This window comes from Carassius gibelio, chromosome B17 (assembly GCF_023724105.1).
Source record: "Carassius gibelio isolate Cgi1373 ecotype wild population from Czech Republic chromosome B17, carGib1.2-hapl.c, whole genome shotgun sequence".
Classification (NCBI taxonomy): Eukaryota; Metazoa; Chordata; class Actinopteri; order Cypriniformes; family Cyprinidae; genus Carassius; species Carassius gibelio.
Window position 1 is genome coordinate 28,198,006 of NC_068412.1, and position 23,417 is coordinate 28,221,422.

General features: G+C 34.7%; 1 protein-coding gene across 3 annotated transcripts; it reads right to left on the bottom strand.

The window, feature by feature from the left end:
* Positions 1-149: 149 nt before the first annotated feature.
* Positions 150-23,201, bottom strand: cep170ba (centrosomal protein 170Ba). Of its 3 annotated transcripts, none has more exons than XM_052580650.1 (20): positions 22,972-23,201; positions 22,750-22,839; positions 21,798-21,917; positions 19,981-20,070; positions 19,224-19,303; positions 18,854-18,911; positions 18,018-18,156; positions 14,000-14,110; positions 11,873-12,340; positions 10,097-10,881; positions 9,267-9,431; positions 7,880-8,018; positions 6,295-7,794; positions 4,237-4,369; positions 2,805-2,931; positions 2,405-2,515; positions 2,243-2,331; positions 2,043-2,136; positions 652-703; positions 150-563 (listed from the first exon to the last, which is right to left on the bottom strand). In XM_052580650.1, the coding sequence occupies exons 3-20, from the start codon at positions 21,900-21,902 to the stop codon at positions 403-405; spliced, it is 4,407 nt and encodes a 1,468-aa protein (XP_052436610.1). In that variant the 5' UTR covers positions 21,903-21,917; positions 22,750-22,839; positions 22,972-23,201; the 3' UTR covers positions 150-402. The 3 variants fall into 3 exon arrangements, with proteins under 3 accessions (XP_052436610.1, XP_052436609.1, XP_052436611.1); XM_052580649.1 differs by having other exon boundaries at positions 4,237-4,471; XM_052580651.1 differs by lacking the exon at positions 9,267-9,431 and having other exon boundaries at positions 4,237-4,471.
* Positions 23,202-23,417: the final 216 nt, after the last annotated feature.

Consider the following 23,417-nt stretch of genomic DNA (forward strand, 5'->3'; position numbering starts at 1 on the left):
ATGGTTTTGGATATCGTTTTAGTTAACTATAATAACCCCGATTCACATCACGAGTTCGACTGAAAAAATGAAAATAATCAAAATATAAGCTAAATGTGCATCTCAACATGGACTTGTTTGCAATAAAACAATGAAGACAAAACAAAACACACATTTAAATTCTTTAATGATCTTTAAATGTACAAATACCCTGTCCAACAGAGACTTAAAGTGATTTAAATAATCATGTGAATTATTCGGCCATACAACAACCGTCACAAATAACAAAAATCAATAACGGTGTATTTACATTTAATGCCAAACTCTGGAGTTTCTCCAAGCCTGGAGCTACTGAAACCACCATCCAGGTGTGTCTGGAGGAATAGAAATGTGCAAATGCTGATCGATATTGAAGAGAGAAGGTCAGATGAGTGGACTCTCTCGGTCTGTGCTCCTGAACGTTCTCCGGCTGGTCGGTGTGGATCCACCGCCTCGATGCATCGATCTGGAACTGCGAAGGGCGGCGGAAGAAACCCTGCGGATGAGATCCGGGTTTCCTCGAGGATCCATGACGGCGTTGATGACTGAGAGAGACACGAGAGAGGCGTTCGTCAGCAGCTCGTCTCAGCTTTAATATCAGATCGAGAGAAGAGCGAGGTTTGATCTACTGACCTTCCAGCTGCTTCTGGACTCTCCACAGCTCTTTCAGAATTGATGCAATCTCCTACAAGACGAGCAAAGACACAGAAGACCACAGCGTTTGATTTAAAACCATTCAGTAGTAAACACATTAGATATGAACCAGGGTTATTATAACCTAAATCCTTAAAAAAAAAAAAAGAGAAAAAAAAGTTTATTGAAATTAAAGGTTAACTGAATTAATGTAATAAAAAAAATTATTTCTCATTTTTGTTTAATTTATCTTTAATTAAGGTAGTTATTGGTAACTGAAAAAAAAGTTAATAAAAAAAAAAAAATCCCAGCTAGTTGCCAAGTTAACATTTCTCATTTAGATTTAACCTCATGTACTAAAAGAACTAGAACAAATAAAACTGAAATTAAATTAATAAAAACTGTATAGAGACATTTAATTTCAGAAAGCAAAAACTAAAAAAAGAGAAAAAAAAAATTACAAAAAGATTAAGTTACTTGAAATTAAATGACAAGAGAATTCAAATTAAATTAAAAACAAGCTTAACATTTGTATTTTTTCTCATTTTTGTTTAATTCAGCTTTAAGCAAGGTAATTAAAGGCAACTAAAACTGAAACTAAAATTAAATTATTATAATTTTTTTAAAACCCTGCTTGATGCCAAGTTAACGTCTCATTTTAATTTAGTTTAACTTCTTGTACTCCAATAACTGAAAGTAATAAAACGAGAAAAAAAAAAAAAAAAAAACTATAGGCATAAATGAAGACAAAAACTTCAAAAAAAAAAAAAAATTACAAAATAAAATTTCTACAACTTTTTACTAAATTACTAAAACAAAAACAGAAAAATTAAAACGGATTCAAAATATTATTAAAACCTATAATAGTATATAGATACTAAAACAAGACTGACTTTAAGTACTAAAATAACTAACTGAAATAAATAAAATCTATATTTATAAAAAAAATATTTAGTATTTCATGGCGAGAAATTTTTTGGCTGAATTCTAATAGTTTTTTTTTTATAAATATAAAAAAAACAAGAAATTGTCAAAAACACAAAATTTGTAAAAGAGAAACAGAAAATATAAAATTATAAACAGTCAAAAATAAACTAAATTAAAAAAAAAAAAATATATATATATATATAATTAACTAAAACGAGAACAAAGTAAAAAAATTTATAATTCAAAATATTAATTCAAAATAAATATTAATGATACTTAAATAACATCGTTATGAACATCATTGCCTGATGCTCTAATATACTCACTGAAAAAAAAAAAAGATTACTTAATAAATTTCTTAATTTAACATTAAAATTGGTTCAATGAAGTTCAGATTTTATTTAAAAAATAAAAATAAAATAAAGATTCAGAGCACTTAGTAACATTTTATTCAAGAGACACACCTTGTTTGAGGTTTTCATTGGTGGAGAATCATCAGCCTCATTGATCTTCGCCTCAATTTCTCCCAAAACGTCCATTTTATTATGAAACATAGCCCTGAAAGAATATATGCGAGAATGAAACCTGTACACCACACGACACAAGTCATCTTTATTTTGAATATATTGCACCCTCTCAAGCTTCTCAAACAGACGAGTCTCACTTGATCTTCTCCGTCAGCTGCTCTGTGTTTTCACGGATGGCCAGAGACAGTTGAGACACTGGATTCAGCATCACATTGTTCAGAGTGACCTGACAGAAGAAGAAGAAGGAGATTTACAGCTTGAACACGCAGTTAACCTGAAGAGAAGAGAAGCGCTGCTACCTCGTCTGCTCTCATGCTCTCTCGATTACTAACGATCTGCTCCGAGTCGTCAGCCGCCGCCGCCGCAGGGGATTCCTTCGGGAAATTCAGACCGGCTTCGGGAATCTGGTGCTGCAATGGAAAGAACAAGAGACAATATTTACCAGCACAATGGTTTCCAACACTGATAATAATCAGAAATGTTTCTTGAGTAAATCATCATATTTTCATGATTTCTGAAGATCATGTGACACTGAAGACTGGAGGAATGATGTTGAAAATACAGCGGAGCATCACAGAAATAAATTACAGCTTAAGAGATATTCACAGAGAAAACAGCTGATTTAAATCACAATATTATATCTGTATTTTACTGTAATTTTGATAAACTAAATGAACATGGAAACATTCTGAACGGTACCTCTTCATGGGTAGATGTGGCTGGTTCGGTCTTGTCTGTTGGAGAACTCTGAGCTTCTGTGTCTCCAGCAACATCATGAATCTCTTGGGCCAGAATAGCCAAATCTTTGGCCAAGTCTTGACTCAATCTAGTGAAGAATATGCATTTTTTTAATTAAAATTAAAGTCTAATTTTGGGAAGCAATGCATTACAAGTAACAATTTTTGGAATGGAGTAAAGACTGAAGAAGTTAGTTTCGCAAACAATGTGTCTGATTTACTAAGAAATAGAATACTGGAAGCTTCCCGTTTCTGCATGAGGAACATATTTAGGTCTACATCTATGATGATTCCCATTGTAATCAATGACACCATATAAACCGGATACAGTTAATGCATGTCTATATTAGAGAGAAAAACATGACTTGACCCTAACAAATTTTTTTATAAATAAACCCTTGAAGCCCAGTCTAGTGCTACAGCTCTGGAAGAGAGACTCTGAGTTTAAGATCGATATGCGGTTAAAAGTAACATTCTCAAACGATTATTTACATAAAATGGACTGCTGATATTACATGTCATTCTTTTATCAGGATGGAATGATTAGCCATGATTGACAATCGACAAAAACAAAACAAAATTGTTGACGTTTGATCAGTGTGCCACTTTGTCAACCAAAATAACAGAGATGAGAAAGCAGCAGTTAAGAAAGCATCTGATAATACCGTTGTGGACTTTTTCACCAACTTTGCAATTCTCAGTCACATCACTTCTATATACATAGCACTTTACACAGTAGATCGCTACATACAGCTTTATAGTATTATTAATAAAACAACTATTAGTCACTTTCAATTAGATTTTAGCAATTTTACAACTTGCTTTAAAGCAAGTACTATTAAGCAGCTCGCCAATGTGTGTTTTATTAGTGAATGTAAAAAAAAACCTAAAACATAGGGATGTAGGGATAGCTTGGTTTGCACAGATTACAACTTGGACTACCTCAACTTTTTGAGTATCTTTACACTATAAGGTATTTTAAGAGATAATGCTATTGAATAAAAAAAAAATTATAGTTCAACTGAAAATAAAATGTCTTATTACTTAACTTAATTTTGTTCAATATCCATATGACAATGGAAAACTATGCATAAATCTGTTCTTTTTCATACAGGTAATTAAATGGTCTTTTTGTGCCAAAAAAATTTTTATTGTTAAAAAACAAAAACAAAATTGTAATTGTAAGAGTAATATAATAATTTGACTAAAGCTGAAGTAGTACGAATATGTATACCTCAGTATCTTAACTAACCACAAAAGCTGAATAATTGATCAGAACCTAATGAAGAATCGGCAAAATAAATCAACGATTAGTCGATTAACTGTCGTAATAATCAATAAATGAATAGATTATTAAAATAATTTGTTGGAGCCCTAGTTCGGGGTTTCCCCACCTGGCGATCTCAGCGCTATGAGACGTCCAGTTCTGGAAGGCGTCGCTCTCGTGCCCTTCCCCCTCGGAGTCTCTCGAGCGAGGCATGGCTCGCACCGGACCGGCCGGAGGGATTCTGGGGTTCTGCTGGGATCCTGAATGATGGGAGCGTTTGTGTTTAGGGATGCTATGGTTAGACTCGTACTCGTCCTCCGAGGTGGAGGCGTAGTCTGAACCCTTCTGACGCCTCCTGGAGCCTTGGAGGAGCGTTTGGTACACCAAGTCATCAGAGGAAGGGAGAGAAACCAAAATAAAACAAGCAAGAGGAGAAAGAGATGGAAATATGTAAGAAGAAACCCGAAAAACCAAAAACCACTTCCCATTCGCCAATGGGGTTCAAAAGAGCTCATTAAAGGGAAAGTCCACCCCAAATTGTCAATCACTTACCCCAATGTTGTTCTAAACTCGTAAAAGCTCTGTTCATCTTCAGAACACAATTTTAAGATATTTTGGATGGAAAGCTGGATTTCATCTAAAATATCTTGTGTTATGAAGACGAACGAAGCTTTTACAGGTTTGGAACGACATGGGGGTAAGTTATTAATGACAAAATTGTATTTAAGGGTGGAATATCCCTTTAAGATTGTTAATATCATTAGGGCTGGATGAATTTTCCAATTTTGATTCATTAGAATGTAATGTTTTGCCACAATTTAGTTTTTTTTTTACTTGGAAAATCAGTGTTTGAATACAAATATTAGCAAACGTTACAATTAGTCACAATGGGTCTCATTCATGAAACATTCGTAAATATACGAGTAAATATCGGAGTGATTTGCGCGTAAAGAGAACTTCCCGAAAACTCTTCTCCTGATTCACAAAAACTTCGTAAACGTCAGATGTGATAGTGAAATGTGTGTGTTAATGAATTCCAATCAGTCGTAAATGGGACACGCGTGCACGCTCACTCTCAATTACCATAAATCCCGCCTATTAAATCCGACTGACAACTATATGTGAGCATCATATTATGACACCAAACGAAGGATTTCAACATGTCTTCTCAAAAGCGACTGAAAAAGAAACATTTCTCATCTGCAGAAATTGAAGTTTTATTATCAGAAGTTCATTCAAAATGCCACATTTTATTTTCAAGCGTACTAGTGGCGTATCAGGTCCTAAAAAAGGAAGTTTGGCAGCATATTACAGATCCTATTACTGGCTCTCATAATAAAAGTTAAAAGAAAAACCGTATGTAATTAATATATATATATCTTTTTTCAAAATGCTGTGTAAATATGTACCCAATTAAGGTTAATTAAAATGCAGCCGTATTAATGAGCAAAACATTCAGAAGTTAAACGCACTATTTACGCGTGGCTGGGAGCAGGTGTAGATTTCTTTCGTACCAACTAACATTTGGAAAATACGAACATTTTAATGAATCCGAAAATTTACGCCAAAACCACTTTACACGCGATTTACACAAAAATTCGTTCTGCTCGTGTTTCATGAATGAGACCCATTGACAATATGAAAATGATGAAAATGAACATCTGATTTAACTGATCATGTGTGATGCGCTTTCTTGACATAGAACATATAGCTAGTCCTCAGCGACCATTCATATAAATGCGTTTTTGCTTTAAAAAAAAAAACCTTAAAATGTGGCAGGGAATGGAAAAATAAAAGGTTTTGAGACGCAAGTAGCTTTTTTTTTTTTTTTGCCATATCGCCCAGCCCTAATTCCCGTTAGGGAAAAATTACAATAAATTACTTTAATTTTCACAATATACCTGTTAAGTTTTTATTATGGTAATCTGATTATCTGCAACTTAAAAAATTAGTAAAATTGGAGACCAATTACAAGGTTTTGTTAGTTGAAGTCATTGGCCCAGTTGCGAGAAACAAATGCGTACAAATAAAGCCAACGACTGCAGGAAGAACCATTAAGAGACAGTGAAAGAACTGTATTTTATATCAGAAACACACTTTTTTGGCAAAGCCAAAATAATGGCTTGGAATGTTTGACCAACCTCCTGCAAATCTTACAAGCAAAATCTGAATCCATGATACTCACTGGCAGTGCTACTGGTGTATTTGGCACTGCTTGAGCGTCCGCGGATGATCGGCTGTCTGTTCACAGCGTTTGAAACCTTCCGGAGAAGAGCCTTGGGATCCGGGATGGAAGCTTTCCGCACGGAGCTGCTTGATTCGGTGCTACGGTTTGAAAATCCTGTCCGGCTCGTGGAAGACTCTGTGTCACTGGGAGTGTTGAAGGAGCTCGTCCTTTTCCTGGGTAGAGCCAAAATGTCCAATCGTGAAAGCTTCTTGCTCTCCTGAGCACCTCGACTGTTTGCCGAGGGGTTGATGTCGGAGTTTTGAGACGTCCGATCGGTTTCGGTGCCTTCGTTGTCAGAGGCTTCACCCAAACGGGCTCGGCGAAGCATCGAAGCCCTCGTCGGTTTCGGAGCGGAGAGGCTACTGGAGCGAGCTAGAGCATTGTGCTCTTTGGATTTGCTCGTACCTTCCTTTTTAAGAGGAACGGTGTACTTTTTGTAAGGTAGGGAACTTGATTCTTGGTCGGAGACGGCGTCCGGCCAGTGCCGTGCGGTGGGACTTTGAACATCAGCCCCAAAGTCTTGAGAACTGAGGTTACGACGGAGTTGAAAATGCTTGCTTGGATCTGCCTTGCCATTATGGTCCTTTATCCCGGATTGGCAAGATGGATCACCAGAAGTCTTAGGTTCTCTTGACTCTCTAAAGAGTCCTCTGAGGACCACTGGCTTCTTTGGCACGGAAACTAAAGCGTTTTTCCCGCTGATTGTACTGGAAGTGTCAGATTCTCCCGAGAAGGAGTCCTCCAGGTGGGAGCGACCGTTGTCGTCTTGCTGCTGGTGTTTCTCCAGAAGCTTTGCTTCCAGAGATGCTAGAACATCCTCAGTGTCTTTGAGGTAAGATTGAGTGTCTTGATTGCTTATACCTCTAAAAGAATCTTTGGTAGAGGGTTGCATAGATATCTGAGGCAATCTGGACAAGTGGATGTCATCGCTGGTCCTTTCTTTGGTATAACTTTCTTGTCTAACAATGGACATTAAATTGTCTCCACCAACAGAGACATCTGGTTGATCAATGTTGGGTGGTGAACAGTCGCTATTGCTAAGTTTGCCATGCTGTCGTGTTAGTGTGGCTGTGGAGAACTTAGAGGTTAAATCTTTTGCCTCTTCTTGACTGGTCTTTATAGACCGGTTCCACATCTTCTGGGTCGAATCAGGAGTCTTCCTGCATTGCTCAACTACAGAGCCATCATCGGATTTGCTGGCATCGCTCAAGCTGTCCGGATCCAGATCATCTTGGACACCCAGTTTCTGCGGATCCCACTTTTGCTTCTGAACTTGCGAATTCTTCTCCACACCGGACAGGTGAGAATCTGTTTGGATGTGTATTGTTGGCGGTGGTGTCTCGATCTTCTCCTTCGAAGGAACCTGAGGCAGAACTCGTCTTGATCTGCCGCTCTGGCCGGTTTCTGAGTAGTCAGCACTTCGGTTAAGAGTAACCTGGTGGTTGATCCTTTCACCAGCTTAAAAAACATAAATAGGATAAATGAAATTTGCTAGCAAAGACAAACACCAAGAAATCTACTGAACCAAGCAAAGTTTCTATACCTCTGGATGAAAGATCAACCTGTGTTGGGCTATCAAAGAGTCCTGAAGCAGGACCAGAGTCTGAATAGGTGTCAGCCAAACTGGCCCAGCGAGAAACCCACCTAGTGCCTTTGGGCGTTAATGTCGTCATCGACTGTATCTGCAGAAAAGCGGAAACTAATTAAATGCAAACTCTTACATCATAGCTCTTTAAAGTGGTCATGTTTTTTGAAGTTGAGATGTTTTCACTTTATCTGTAAAGTAAGTTTATCTTTTAAATCAGATTTGCCTTGAATATTTTTTCTAGTGCACAGAACAGCTAGGAACAAATATTGCAAATATTTGTGAAAATATTGATTAAACTCCTTGTAGATACACCATCTAATAATTTATTATTATTACTCATTTATTTGAGGTTTTATTCAAAAGAATTTATATTAACCTGTTAAATGTCACCCCGTCCCATATACGGGACGCCTACGTTGACTATACTATATTACAATCAAATCTAATCTTGACAAACTATATATCGTTGGAAAGGTCTAAGACTCCCAAATATATATTTTACCAATATCTTTTGTTAAACATTATGTAAACATTATATCTTTTCATAAATTCATCTATCTACATTACAAAAGGAACTTCCTCGTTGCCTTTTTCTCTATCACATTTTAGAAATCAACAGAAGTTATATATCACTTGAAAACATAAAATCTCAAAATTCATCCTTCAAAACCCATTTTAAAATCAGACAATGCATTACCATGTAAATGGTACATAAAAATCATGTTAAAAAATGTTTTCAGTCATGAATTATAAAAATTTAGGTTTGTATCATGCACGTGAGTGACCGTTAACAGGTTAAAAAAAAACGTATTTTATGTTCTTAACTTATTTTATGTAAAACATGGTTTATAAAACCAATACTATATAAAATCTTAAGTAAAATTTCACTTAAATCCTTCTAGATCTAACCAGAAACATTAAAAATAAACAAAAACTTATGTTAATATCTGAATTAATGTTAAAATATTTATTAAAAGTATTAGAATTCACTGTAATTTTTTTTATAGGTCCTTGACATGATTTATTGTCTGAATGTTCTAGAAACCTTATTAAATATATTATTAAATACTGATTACATATGTACTCAAACTGCAAGTTTAAAGAAAAATCTCTTCATATACCAAATGAAAATATCTCAACCATGAAAGGGGGTCAGATTTTTTTTAATGATTCAAATCATCCATCCATAATCATCCAAAAGCAGGAAAGAGCCAAAAGACATCAAGCCTCAGATCAGCTTTGAGAAGATCCCCAAGAAAGATCCAAAGCACACTGAAAAACATGTAGATTGTGGTGATTGACAGATAGATCTACTGATGCCAATGATTCCGAGTGAGTTTACCTGTACAGGACCCTTGGCTGTGTCACTAAGGTCTGTTGAGTATTGACCCAATTTTGGGCTTGAGCTATTCTCACTGAGAAGACTATTGTGACCCTCAGTGTCACCAACTATAGGCTTAAATGTTGCTGCTGCTGAGGTTTGGCTGTTGTCACAAACACCAAACACCTGTTAATGATAAAGCATGCATGAATATGTCTGTTCCCAACTGACTGGAACTCCTCAAATCTTGACTGGTTAATTTATTCACAAGTAGTGGTTGACTGACATTAATTTTTTGAAACACAGATGATATTTAGCAAGTGGTCGATGGGGATATCACAACACTTAATTTAAGATAGCAAAAACACATGCACAACAATTGTTGAAATTAATTCTATATGTATTTTATATAATTATATGTCAATAAGTCTAAATAAAAGTCCCATACCCCATCAAAATATAAATTCTGCTTCCAACATACCAGCCAAATGTAAAAAAAGGAAGATGCCCATATTTAAAGAAATAAATTAAAAAAAAGCCAAATATCGGCCGATATATCGGTTGATCTCTATTCAAAACAAACTTGAAATGTGATTAAAAAAAGATTAGCATTAGGGTTTACAGTGTACATCAGCCAATTGAACAAAAATGAATGGCCAATGCAAATATACATGTAAAAAATGCCAAATATCGGCCGATATATCGGTCGACCACTATTCAAAGACAACTTGAATTGTGATAAAATACTAGGGAAGCGACTGAAAAAAATCTGAATAACAGAACTGAAACGATGCTTTCTAATAACACAATGCGTTTTTGGTCTCTTGCTGTTTGAGCCTGATGTCAAGTACCTGATCGATCAAGCTCCGTGCCTCCACAACCTCTTTGTCTGGACTTTCGGCTTCAACGGTGTAAGTACCAGCATCACTTAAACTGTCATCCTCTTCCTGCTGCTTGGGAACCAAAGGTTTGGCCTCTGTACTGTTGTCTTCCTTGAGTGCGAAGGGAGATTTAATTGACTGATTCACTGTATCAGACGTAGCAGGAAAACTCTGTGTCACCGAGGATCCAGCATTAGATGACGAGGTCTTCACCCAAGTCGAGTTATCGTCCCATGTGGTACCAGGACTGGGTTTCGAGACCCTGAGCAACTCCGCAGCAAAGTCCTGGGACAGTTTGGATCTATGGCCGACACTGCCGAAAGTTTTAGACGAAGAGCGGGAGCTGAAGCCAGAGGTGCTCATACGGACTTCAGTCTTCTCTCGTCTGAGGGATCCAGCCCGCTGAAGACCATCTGAACCTTTGAGGGGAATCGTGAACTGCTGCGTGGGTGGATTGTGTGTGGACGATGTTGACCTTTCTCCACTTTTCCGTTTGTCTAATCTGCTTTTTAGAGCAGACTGGAAGTCGGGAGAAGACGTGTTATTAGTGAACAACTCAGAGCGCTTTTTTCGTTCTAGATCCTCAAAAAACTCAATCACAAAAGCTTGCTGGGGACCCGGTTTGCCTTGGCTATTTTTCGAAGTGTAGTTAGTTGGGTAATCTTCTTCCTCCAGTTCTTGATCGATCTTGTGTGACTGAATCATTTCCGTTTCATCCAGTTCATCAAAATCAGGGTCTTCATGATGGTGTGCATCTATAAGTTAGAGATCAATATTTAATCTCCGGATATATTTGAAAACACTATTTAGTCTAGAAACACAAGGTCACAGAGTATAAATTATTATATTAGTTAAACTTCCCACCAGGTTTTCCTATTGTTAATTAAAACATTTTAATTTATTTCAGCTATTGTTGCCAAGGCATCGTTTTTCATTTAGTTCAATCTGAAGCATAAAATAAATAAAACTGAATAAAATTATTTTAATTAAAATTTAAAACTATTTATATATAAATTTTTTAATTATACAAATATATTTGAAGACAAAACACACAAAATCACTTAAAATGTTAATAGAAAATAAAAGTAATGAATTAGATTTTTTTTGTCATTTTCATTAATAAAAAACATTTACTAAAACTTCACATTTTTAAATGAAAACAGAAAAATGACAAATTCATAAATTAAAAAAAGTATATTAAAACTAAAATAAAAATGTATCCCACCACTTAGTTTTCTATTTCCACAACAAAATTATTAAAACTTTACATTAAAATATCGGTGCCGATGCCGATATTTGGAATTCTCAAAAGTCCTGAAACATGTTTTTTTGTTTTTGTTTATTGACAGACACTGATAGTGTTTCCCACAGACTGCAAATTTGAATTCTGAAATGTTAAGTACTCATTTTATTCAACAAAGTATAACCCTTTTGGAAAATCTATTTGTGGTGGTTTTGATAAAGTGATGGGCCGTCACAAATAACTCAATGTAAAACTAAATTTAAATTTTTAAACGAACCCTACATCAAATAAATAAAACAAGTTAAAGAAATCAGTTCATATAACTGTTTAATTTAATTAATTAAACGTTTATCTGACTTTAGTGGTGTAAACCTATACTACATAAAACATCACAGTGCATCATTAGGGTGCAAGTGAAAATAGTATTTAATTAATAGTCAGAGAAAAAGATGCATTATTTATTTTTTCAGATAGCCTTTCCATGGTTCTCGGTTGTCTTTTACCTTTTAAGGTCTTGTTCCAGAGCTCGTCTGATCCAGAGCGCTGTTCTAGACTCTTTATCATCGTAGCATCACTCTGAACCAACCAATCAGCCACTTTGTTCTCCACCGACATCACTTCCGGGAGCCTGGCAATCGACTCCTTGCTGGGCTTCCTGTTCTGACGGATGCAGAGCTTGGAGACGTGGTCCATGATCTTCATCCTTCCAGGGCTTTGGTTGTCAAACTCGATGGTGAAGGAGGCATGGCCCTGAACCACCGAGGGCTTGGCGGAGGGTTTGTGCTCCGTGTCTTTTGTGGGAATCTCTTGGACTTCCTGGGAAGCAGTTTTGGGCTTTGAGTGGATCTCCTTTGCGGGGATCTCAAAGTAACTTGGTTCCTTGCGGTAAGAGTAACCGTGTTTGTCCTGGCCATCCTGAAGTTCTTCTGGAGAAACGCTGAGCTCACGTTTGGTACAATCCGTGTGGTTTTCTGTGAGAAGACATCAGCAGTAGATAAACGAACAGTAATGGGACAAACTGTGCATCTAAACACTCGCAATCAATCAATTTCTTCACAAAATGCATTGCATGCGTTTCATGTTGTAAATGCAATGAAAACTCAGCCCAAATATTGATAGTCACCTTTTTACCAGTGTTATTGAAATATTTTGGAAGCCATTATATATTATGAATTATAAAATTATTTTAATGCATTAAAAATGCCAAATTTTTAATGCATGGTGGTTAAAATATTCATGAGATCATACATTTACCTACATTACATGTACTAATATTCAATTGATTATTTGTATACGTTTAAAAAGTATATTTCATTAACATGACAATGTTTCATATGTAAGAAATATGTGAATATTAAAATGCATTTTACGTATACATTATATATTTTCATAAATGATTTTCACATATGTTACAAATAACTATGATTTATTATACTTTTTTTTTCATTTTTATTTAAATGTTTTAAAATTGTTGCTTTGTTATTTTCTTATGTTATTTTCTCTCTCTCTCCCTCGCTCTATACGGTATATAATTTATTTTTATTTTTTCCAACTCTAGTTTTAGTCATTTTAGTACATCAACTTAAAACTAAACAAAAATAATGTATATTGCCTTGGCAACTAGCTCACATAAAATAGGTTATATTAATATTTTTACTGCAGTTAACATTTATTTTAAATAAAAATGATGTTTTAAGTTTTAGTTAACAATAACACAACGCTACCTTGTTTAAACCCGATTGCAAATATTTTCTTGAAAGTGTAATCTATTAAAATTCAATCAAATATAAATTTAATATGAAACTATAAATTTTGTTTTGTGTTCAGAGATTATTTTTAAACTACTGAAATCAATACAAGATAATAAAAATACAATTAAAATAAACTATACAAATCTATATATTAAAAATCTATTTAATATAAGTTTAATAAAAATTTATAATAAATGTACCATTTTAAAGAAAATTTTATAAATAAAATAGCTGGAGACAAACTACTTATTTTACATCACTGGTTTGAAAGAAAAGATTTTTCCAAGCTTCACAGACTCAGTATTTCTGAAAGCACCGTCACTTCTAATTAACTCTATTAAGAGGAGCTAATTAACGTATTACTTAAGATTACTTACCGCACTCCTACTGTGAGAAAACCTTGGTAAGGTCAAGTATTTCAGGCCCTATCCAGGTTTCACTGGTGCTTAAAGACTCACTATAGGTGGCGCTATTCAGCACGACGTAACAGAAATAAAAGCCTATGAATCTCTTTCAGTCGGATGGTGACGGTTCGTGTTTAACAACGAAACAAAGCAGTAAACTAAGACTTCAAGTCGTCTGAAGTTTCTATGGTCACCTGTTAATCTGAAGAAAACTCTGAGATCTACTTAAGACTGGAGGGAAAACAATGACCTTCTCACTGGACTAAGACGGCCGCTAATCCATCACGAGGCTGAACTCGCTAGTCTGACGTGTTTTAAAGCTCACGCCAGCCAAGGGGTTTAGTACTGAATTCCCCAGGATCACCGAAACAAAATAATTTTTCTCTTCTCGGCTCACATTCCCATCCACAGAAAGCATCTGGAAACTCAAGGTTGGGACTGAAACTCGGTGTAGATCTTCGTGTCGGTTTCTGACCTGTGTGATGTTCATGGACGCTCTGATCACAGCTCTGAGCTTCATCTTCATCGTCCTCACCCCACCAGGACGGCTGACCGTACAGAGGAGTGGGTCTGGACACAGTCGGATCTGTAATGAGACGACTTCTGCTGTTAATGCAGCTCTAATCACAGAAGACACTGTGCATTAATACAGTACAACCGATGACATTATCTCTAACATAGGATTAATAGTAAAAATAATCGTAATGGTAAATAAATTAGAATCAAATAATGAACTGATGAGAATGCTTATTTTTACAAAAGAAAACAAATAAACTACAAAATAAAATAAAAAAAAATGTATTACCAGATAAATACAAATATATAATACAAATGAAACCTGTTCATAATAAACTTAACATTACTTCAAGTTTTTAAACTGTAAAAATTTAAAAACAATAATAATATTCATTGAAATAGAAAAATATACAAAATAATTAAAAAAAAAGTATTTAATATAACATGATAAACATCATAAAATTAGTAAATTATTATCTGATAACCATAACAAAAAAAATAAAACATTATGAATAAATTAATGAAATTAACTGGTGATTTTACTTATTTTACCCCCCCCCCCCCCAAAAAAAAAAAAAAAAAAAAAAAAAAAAAAAAAAAAGAATAAATTACCATTAAAACAAAAATACAAAAACAATAATTTGATGAATAAAAATAAAGGTGACTGCTTATTTTAGAAAAACAAATTCAAAAAACAAAAAAAACAAATCTATAAATAAACTAAATTCAAACAAACACAAATCATAAAAACTAATAAACAGAAATAAAAATCAAACAAACCTCCATTCACTGTCTATGCAGAAAAAGAACTAGTGCTAAAGATTAATTGCATCCAAAATAAAAGTTTTGGGTGACAAAATATACGTGTGTACTGTGAATACACACTCCCATATAGTATATATTTTGGAAATATTTACATGCATATACATTTATATTCTTATTTTATATGATATTTTTAATATATTGTATTTTTACATTCATAATAAATATACACAGCACACAATCGTAGTTAGTCGATGTGATTAATGGAGATTAATCGTTTGACAGCATTACTAAACCCAACTCATGTCAGCACCAGCAAGCACAACAGCCTAATTTAAAACAAAGACAAAACGTTCATGCACATTATGCACGTCTGGCCCGAAGCCCTTGGAAAAGCTACAGTAGTTAAAGAGTGGACTCCACCCAAACTGTGCTAATCTACATCTGTCTGTCAGAGATAACCAGTCACGCTGGTTACAGCAAGCCTCAGCACGGACTCCTCCGTCACAGAAGCACGGTTTAACATCAAGTTCACATCGCACTCTCAGAGCAGCACAGACACCAACACTAACACTTCAGGAGCGTTTCTGACTAGAGTTATTAAAACTGGGGCAAGAGATTCACTGGGGAAAAATGTGCTCAAACATGATTCAATCCCATGAGTCAGCTGGGCAGGACCAGGTCAGAAACCACAGGAAGCTCAGGACAGAAACTTTCTCAGAGTCGCTGTGAGAGCTTCCACTGTTGACCGTCTAAAAACACATGCATTTCAACGCTTGCGTCTAATTTGAGTAAACCGTGACTACTTTAGTGCTTGAAACAGGCAAGTATGAAAAACTAAAATTTGTATTCAACTAGTTGCAAAGGCAACATTTGTCATTAATTTAAACTTGAATAAAAATTATATAGACATACAGTACAGACCAAAAGTTACTATTTTTAATGTTTTTGAAAGAAGTTTCTTCTGCTCATCAAGCCTGCATTTATTTGATCAAAAATACAGAAAAAACACTAATATTGTGAAATATTACTACAACTTAAAATTATAGTTTTCCATTTGAATATACTTTGCAGAAATAATTTATTCCTGTGATGCAAAGCTGAATTCTCAGCATCATTCCTCCAGCTTCAGTGTCACATGTAACATCAGTCGATCACATGATCATTTAGAAATCATTCTAATATTCTGATTTATTATGAGTGTTGGAAACAGTTCTGCTGTCGAATATATTTGATCAATAAAGGGTTAAAAACAACTGCATTTATATAAAAAAAAAAAAAATATATATATATTTTCTTTACTATCACTTTATCAATTTAACACATCCTTGCTGAATAAAAGTATTCATTTTATTAAAAATAAAATAAATAATTTGATTATTCAAAGTATCCTAAAAAAGTATCACATGTTCTGAAACAATATTAAGCAGCAGAACTGTTTCCATCTTTGATAATGAATCATCATATTAGAATGATTTCTAAAGGATCATGTGATAATGATCCTAAAATTCAGCTTTGCATCACAGAAATAAGTGATCATTTAAAGTATAATACATTTAAAAACAATTTAAATTGTAATATATCACAATATTAAATTTTTTTCTGTATTTTTGATCAAATAAATGCAGGCTTGATGAGCAGAAGAAACTTCTTTCAAAAACATTAAAAATAGTCATGTTTCCAAACTTTTGGTTTGCACTGTATATAAAACAACGGTAGAGCAAAATTACTAAGACTACTGAATTATTATTAAATGAAAGCAGAAAAAACAAAGCCAAATTAAAGATATTAGCTAAAATATATTTAACATAAAATTACAGTGCAACCCATGAACAATCTGCAGTTTCCTCAAGCTCTTGTGTGTATGAGGAGGACACACATGTGAAGAGAACAGGTCCGCACAGATCAGCAGGGCGAGTCTGGCGCTCGTTTAACAGGGTTTAACAGTAATCACATCACAGCACCTGCAGCAGGGCAATGCCAACTCAACCCATTAATCGCCTTAAAGGGACAGTTCACCCCAAAATTCAGCTGGTCTGGTAATTTACTCATCTTCAGGCCAAGTCGAGATGTAGGTAACTTTTAGTTTTTAGCTGAAACTGTAGTGCTTGGCGATTCAAACAATGAGAGTTAGCTTTGAGAGTCGCAAAAACACGTACAAAATTAAGAAAATTAATCCCGGTGATATTTTCAGGTCTTATGAAGCGAAATGATTGGTCTGTGCAAGAAACTGGGCGATTTTTTCAGATCTTTCAGGTTTAAAGCCAGATTTTTTTCTCCAAAGTGAAAGTTGTAGAAACTAGGTCATTCATTTTCCTTAAAATAAATATCTTAAAAGGAAAAATTTTTGTAGTTTCTGCGTGTTCTGCATGAAATATTGTTTCAAGTCAAGAAACTGGTTTCTGTTGCCTGAGTGTATTAATAATAATAATAATAATAATAATATTACTTGAACGAAAATGTACTTTTGCAACATTTCATACAACACAATCAGTAACATCTGTAAAAATTGTAGAAACCTTATTTTTTTATATGGTAAAATTTTATATATTTTTTCTTTTGTTTTTGTTTCTTTGGTCTATTACGGTCTATTTTGGCGTATAAACATTATCTCAAATTTATCACTGCATAATTATATAAACGAAATGGTGAATCGGTTATTTGAATCAATTCACTGAATCAAACCCAAAGAATCGGTTCACTGAAAAGAATCAGATTCAGCTTCTCTGTAATTCTATCATAATTAATGTTCAGCTTCTTGCACAGACTGATTGTTTCGCTTCATAAGACCTCTATATAAATCATCAGGAGTCACATGTATTAATTTTGTGCACCTTGATATGATTTTGTTTTGGACGCACAAAGTCATGCATCACCAAGAACCAGGGATTTAGCTAAAAATCTTCCTTACTTGTTCCTAGTGGAGAATAACGTCAGCTACATGGCCTGAGGACGAATAAATTAACAGCAGATTTTCATTTTTGGGTGAACTGTGCCTTTAACACTACACTGATGGACCGAAGAGTCATTCAAAAGCCAGCAATATTCAAACTAGACTTGCACTTCCTGAACGAAACAACAGCACTGGTCAAATATGCAAATTATCAATGATATCACTGTTGGTCAGATTCTGCAAGCTGAACATTGAACAAACTTTAATTTCTGAAGTATGAAGCTAAGGCTGTACATTAGATATTTCAGGATCTTCATGTTACCTGTGATGATTTTCCGCTCTGTTTTGTCTGATTTGACGCGTAACGCGTCTGAGTTTCGGCATCTCTCATCGGTCTGAATGTGTTTCTTGGTTTCCGGCGTCTCTTGACCAAGCTGAAGTTGACTGGTGTATTTTTCATGCTGGAATTCAGAAAACATTAATTATTTTTAATAATCATTTTATTCTTATTATAATTATTAAATTGTCAATTCGTTCATTTATAATTTAGGCAATTATTATTACTATTATTAATTTAAAACGTATAATCTAGATAATTTAATATTTAAAAAAAACTAAATGTATAATTTACGAATTTAGACAACTTAACCATAATTTGTTTAAATGTATAATTTACAAATTTAGACCATTTAAAAATAATTTGTCTAAATTTAGAATTTAAACAACTTAATAATAATAATAATAGTTTAGACTTATTTTTGCTAGTAAAAATATACAATTTATAAATTTATAATTGAGAAAATATATCTATTTTATTTATAATTATAATTATGTTTACTACACTACAGGTGAAATACTTTGTCGAAAAAAAAAAATCATAATAGAACTTTGACAAAAATACAAGAAAATTTTTTTTTTTTTAATTAGGTAAACAGTTAACTAGTTAAAGAAATAATTAAATATCTCTAAAGCTTTTACTAATCTGTTACTCATCTAAATGTTTAATAATATTTTAATATAATAAAAATACAGCGTGGAATAATAATTATTTTTACTTACAATAACAAAGTGCATGTAGACATTACATTGAAAATAAGTCAGAATATTTTTTATGAATAGGAAGGAAAACAGATGATGTGAAATAAGACTCAAATCTACCTTGAGGGCTTCCTCGGGCACTTTGTGCTGGCTTCTCTCCAGGATGTAGATGTGTGAGTGTGTGAACGGTCAAGAAAAACACACAAACTATCCCATAATGATCAGAGAGAGACAACAACAGCAGGACAAAACCTCTCTGCCTTAAAATCGCTTGCAGCATCGTTTCTATCGAGCTGAGCACTTCTGGACAAATCTGTCTCATAAACAAGAAAGCTGCTTCTCTGCTCTTTATCAAACAGTATTTCTGCAAAGTTACTCATTTTCACACCAGGGTCAGAGGAGCTCGCTCTCAGCATTGAGCAAAGGCCCGAGTCAAACCACACCAGACGTGCATGCTGGTTTTATTCAGTTTTGAGTTTAAGGAAGGATATCATATCCAAAACGAATGACATCTGATAAATTCAGGGTGATGTAGGTCTGATCAGGGATGCGAAGGTCATTCACGAAGGTCTGGTGATGGAGAAAAGGTTCAATGTTAAATGCTTGGCAAGTCAATATATTAACACAAGAGCAACTTCATAAGCAGTATACATTTTGTTGAATGCAAAGTGCTCAAAGCTCACTTTTTTGCACGTTTGCATCAGGATTCATACAGAAACAGCAAATTTCTAGTACTTTAAGCACTACTTTTTGGGTTTTTAAGGACTTAAATCAGAGATCAAACAATATCATCATTATCTTTCTAGTTCTAATAATCTAATAAAACAAAACCAATAAAGTGCAGCACAAAAGCATGCAATAACATTTGAAAGGATATTATGATAAAGTTATCGCTTTCCTTTTTCAAATTACAAATCACTAAATGCCTATAAACTGCATTTATTCTAACCAAATCAAGCAGGCTTTTTGCATTTGTGCATGCAGCAACTGAAGCACTTTAAACATGCAACATGAGATGCATTTTAATTTATATCTTCTAAATCACAAAAATGATCAGCCCTATATAAAATCCATATGTGCATCCAGAAGATTGCATGGAAGCTGCTGTTGCATTGCATTGTTGCAATGCAAAATGTTTCAAATCTCACTATTTGACAAAATTTGCAATAAAGCAGCTTAACATAAAATCCATGTGTGCATTTGTGCATGCAGAAATGGCAAAAGCACTTTTAATGAGACATGCATACCCCGTTGAGGCTGCCCAAGTCTTTGACCAGGTGCTCGTCTGCAGACGCGTCGTAGTTGATCACGGCGTGTTGTTTGTCCACACTGCGAGACTGCGAAGGTGCAAAGAACAGAAGAACAGCAGCTTATCATAAAACAAACATGCATGCAAATCCATCGCAAAGGCTACAAAGAGCCAGAAAACAACCTTTAGTGTTAAAACGTCTGCTGAGATAGCGGGACAGAGAAGTTTAAAGTGTCTACAGCTCTTATCCTCCGTCTGAAGAGCAAAGCCATGGTTAAAAGAGTGTCTCCACATAATATCATCATGGACGAGGACAGAAAAAAAAAAACAGTCTATTCCATGGAGAAAACCCCCATCAGTAAACATTTACATGTGGCCACAGGACAGCACAATTACCCAGCATTATCGGCGTCAGCAGTCTTCATGCATCAAAGCAGATCGACCCACGCTCATTTACAGCCTCATTAGTGCTCATCATCTGATGTCAGTGCCACTGAGAGACTCTGGGAGCTTGCGCTTTGCTTTTACGGTCACTATTCACATGCATCTTATTAATTATACATTTAAGTTGCATGCAATGCATTGCATAATATTTCTCAATGCCAATGATAGCACATCTTGTAAGAGTCGCTGTGACGTTGCTGGACATCCTCCAGATTTGGCGGCGGGTGAGGAATGCGATTCATGAGCGGAGAGGGAGAGGCCGAGGTTTGGACACATTCTGTGTGCATGAATAGACAGGACGAGGGTTTAGACTCGAGCAAAGCGCTGCGGTGAGAGGGCCGTGCTAAACTAACCACAGAAGAACAGAACCGTATAAACAGAGTCAAAACACTGCATTCTAGTGTCAGCAGAACAACAGACAGAGACAACTGTTTGATTTGAGTTTAAGAGACAGAAATAGACCTTTCGCTGACTTCACAGCACGGGCCACACGAGTGAACGGGAGATTGTGCACCAGTGGGGTTATTTCTCATTAATATATATAAAAAAAACAAAAAAACAAATATATATATTTTTTTTATTATTTCTGTTTTTTTTTGTACTGTTAAACGATTAATCGTGATTAATTGCATGCAAAATAAAAATAAAAGTTATAGTTTACATAATTTATTGGTATATAATGTGTATATTTATTGCAATTATATATTTTTTTTATATTTTTTATATATATATATATATATATATATATATATATATATATATATATATATATGTATATATACACACACACGTATACATTTAAGAAACATATGTTAGGTTTATATACAACAAGATATAAGAATATAAATATATAAATATAGATGTAAATATTTTCTAAACATATATACTGTATGTGTGTGTATTTATATCTACATAATAAATATACACAGTCCACATACATTGGTAAAAAAAAAAAAAAATGATGTGATTCATCTTTGACAGCACTAGTTTTTTTTATTACCGTTTATTTTATAGGTCTACATAGTTACATTTTGCTATTTGAGTATGTCAAGTTAAACTAGATGAATAGAAGAAATATTGCATTGGCAAGAAACCAGTTGCATTGAACTGGCTTGATAATTAACAACATTTATGACACTGTTATTATTAAATGCATTAATTCTGAAACTGATTAATCTTACTGATGAAGTAAAATGAACTAATTATGAGATTAGTAACATAAGCAGTTCTACAGAAGACAATAGGGGCATTATTCAGCTCTTTTTTTTTTCTCATCAGACTGTGCCAGTGCAGTCAAATCAATAATATTACCCAATATAACTTTTTATATGCATTTATTAATGCAATTCAAGCATGCGTTTAATGTCTGACCTGAAGCATGAGCTCACAGTCCTCTCGACCCACAAAGATCATCTCTCGAGGCAAACGGTGTCTCGTGCCGGAGCTGCTCACCAGGAACCACGACGTCACGCTCATCTTCAGATCAACATTCTTCAGGAGGAAACACATGTTATAATCACAACACAGATGCATGAGAAATCACAGACCTTCAGGTGTGGAGTCTTTTACACATCACCTACAACCAACTCAATCATGTTTGTGTATCATGCATGCTTTTAGGATCTCTTTATAGAGAATATTTGTAATTATACGGACTGTAAAAAAGTTTAAAGGTGATTTAAGTTCAGAGTGAAACTAGATTTTCAATGAGCAAGTATTTTAAACATTCAGAATTGATTGAATGATGGAAAAAGTCAGTATTCAATGCATGAATTTGAGTTTAGTAGGACATTTGTCTTCTGGTTAATAGATCACCTAATAGTCTGCGTCACCTAATTGACTTCAGAAGAAAAGGAAAGTCAATTCAAGGAAACATTATGAATGATTTTGAGTTTGTGTTGACTTTGAAAATGGTGAAAATATCTTGGAATAAATTACTATACAAAAAAATAAAGGTTATGCCATAAAACAAAGAAAAAAAGTGTAATTATAAATATTAGCGAATAGTTGATGCACTCAATCAATCTTCGTCAAAGTGAACCGAGTTTGTGACTCAATCAAGCTAAAGTTGAGATAACATCCAGGTAGAGTTAAGTGTATTATATTGATATAGTTCACACTGAATTCATCTGGACTTTGATCTTATCTTCACAATGTGTGTGAAAACAATACAACATTAGACTGTTAACACCTGAAACACCAGCTCTGAGGCTCTACAGGTGTTCATTAGACTCTGTCACTGCATTAAATCACATTAGCTGCTAGCATCTCAAGCTAACCTGTACATCAGGATTCATTAATAACAAACTCAGAGTTCACGGACCAGATGCGGGTTTCCAGCGGTTTCCACAGCTCACAGAAGTTATCCCCGCTTCGTCTGAAACCTGACAGCACAACTAAAGCCTTTTAAACCCTGTGAAACACACAGAAGAGGCTTTAGAAGAGGCAGAAGAGTGATGAGTGTTCAGGTAAAACACCTTCAGATAATCTCCAGGCGGCTGAAGCTCAACAGGAAGTTTATTCCCGACATTCCCGAACTCCTCACCGATCGACGACACGCTTTAAAGCGTTTGAATGCGGGTTCAACGCGTCTCCAGCTCCGTTAGACGAAGTGAAACCAGGTAGCCTCGGTTTGCTGCCGTTATTCCCGACGGATTTAGACTTTTATCCGCCTTGAGCGCGACGCTCCGTCAGAGTTTGTCAAGCTGCTCGTTGCGTCAGTGACGTCACGACGCAGCGCCTCCACCTGAAACCACAGCTAATTATCTGTCCTGGCGTACCAACACTGCACGTTTTCTTTGTCTCCCTAATTAAACACATCTGATTCAACTCATCAGCTCATTATCACCCACTGATCTATTACATTTAAGATACTGTGAAATAAAAAAAAATCTTTACTTTCTTCATTTCCTTCTAATTTATTTATATATACACTTTTAATATAGTTAATACAAAAAAATATATAGCTAGAAAAACTAGAAAAAAATCCCG

Bases quoted from the DNA above. Each gene is read 5' to 3' on its own strand.
- cep170ba (XM_052580649.1), bottom strand. From the start codon at position 21,902: ATGAGCGTGACGTCGTGGTTCCTGGTGAGCAGCTCCGGCACGAGACAC. The intron at 18,157-18,853 runs GTAGATTTGAGT...TCTGAATTCCAG, and splicing joins TGCCCGAGGAAGCCCTCAAG to CATGAAAAATACACCAGTCA. The intron at 10,882-11,872 runs GTAAAAGACAAC...TCTAACTTATAG, and splicing joins CTGGAACAAGACCTTAAAAG to ATGCACACCATCATGAAGAC.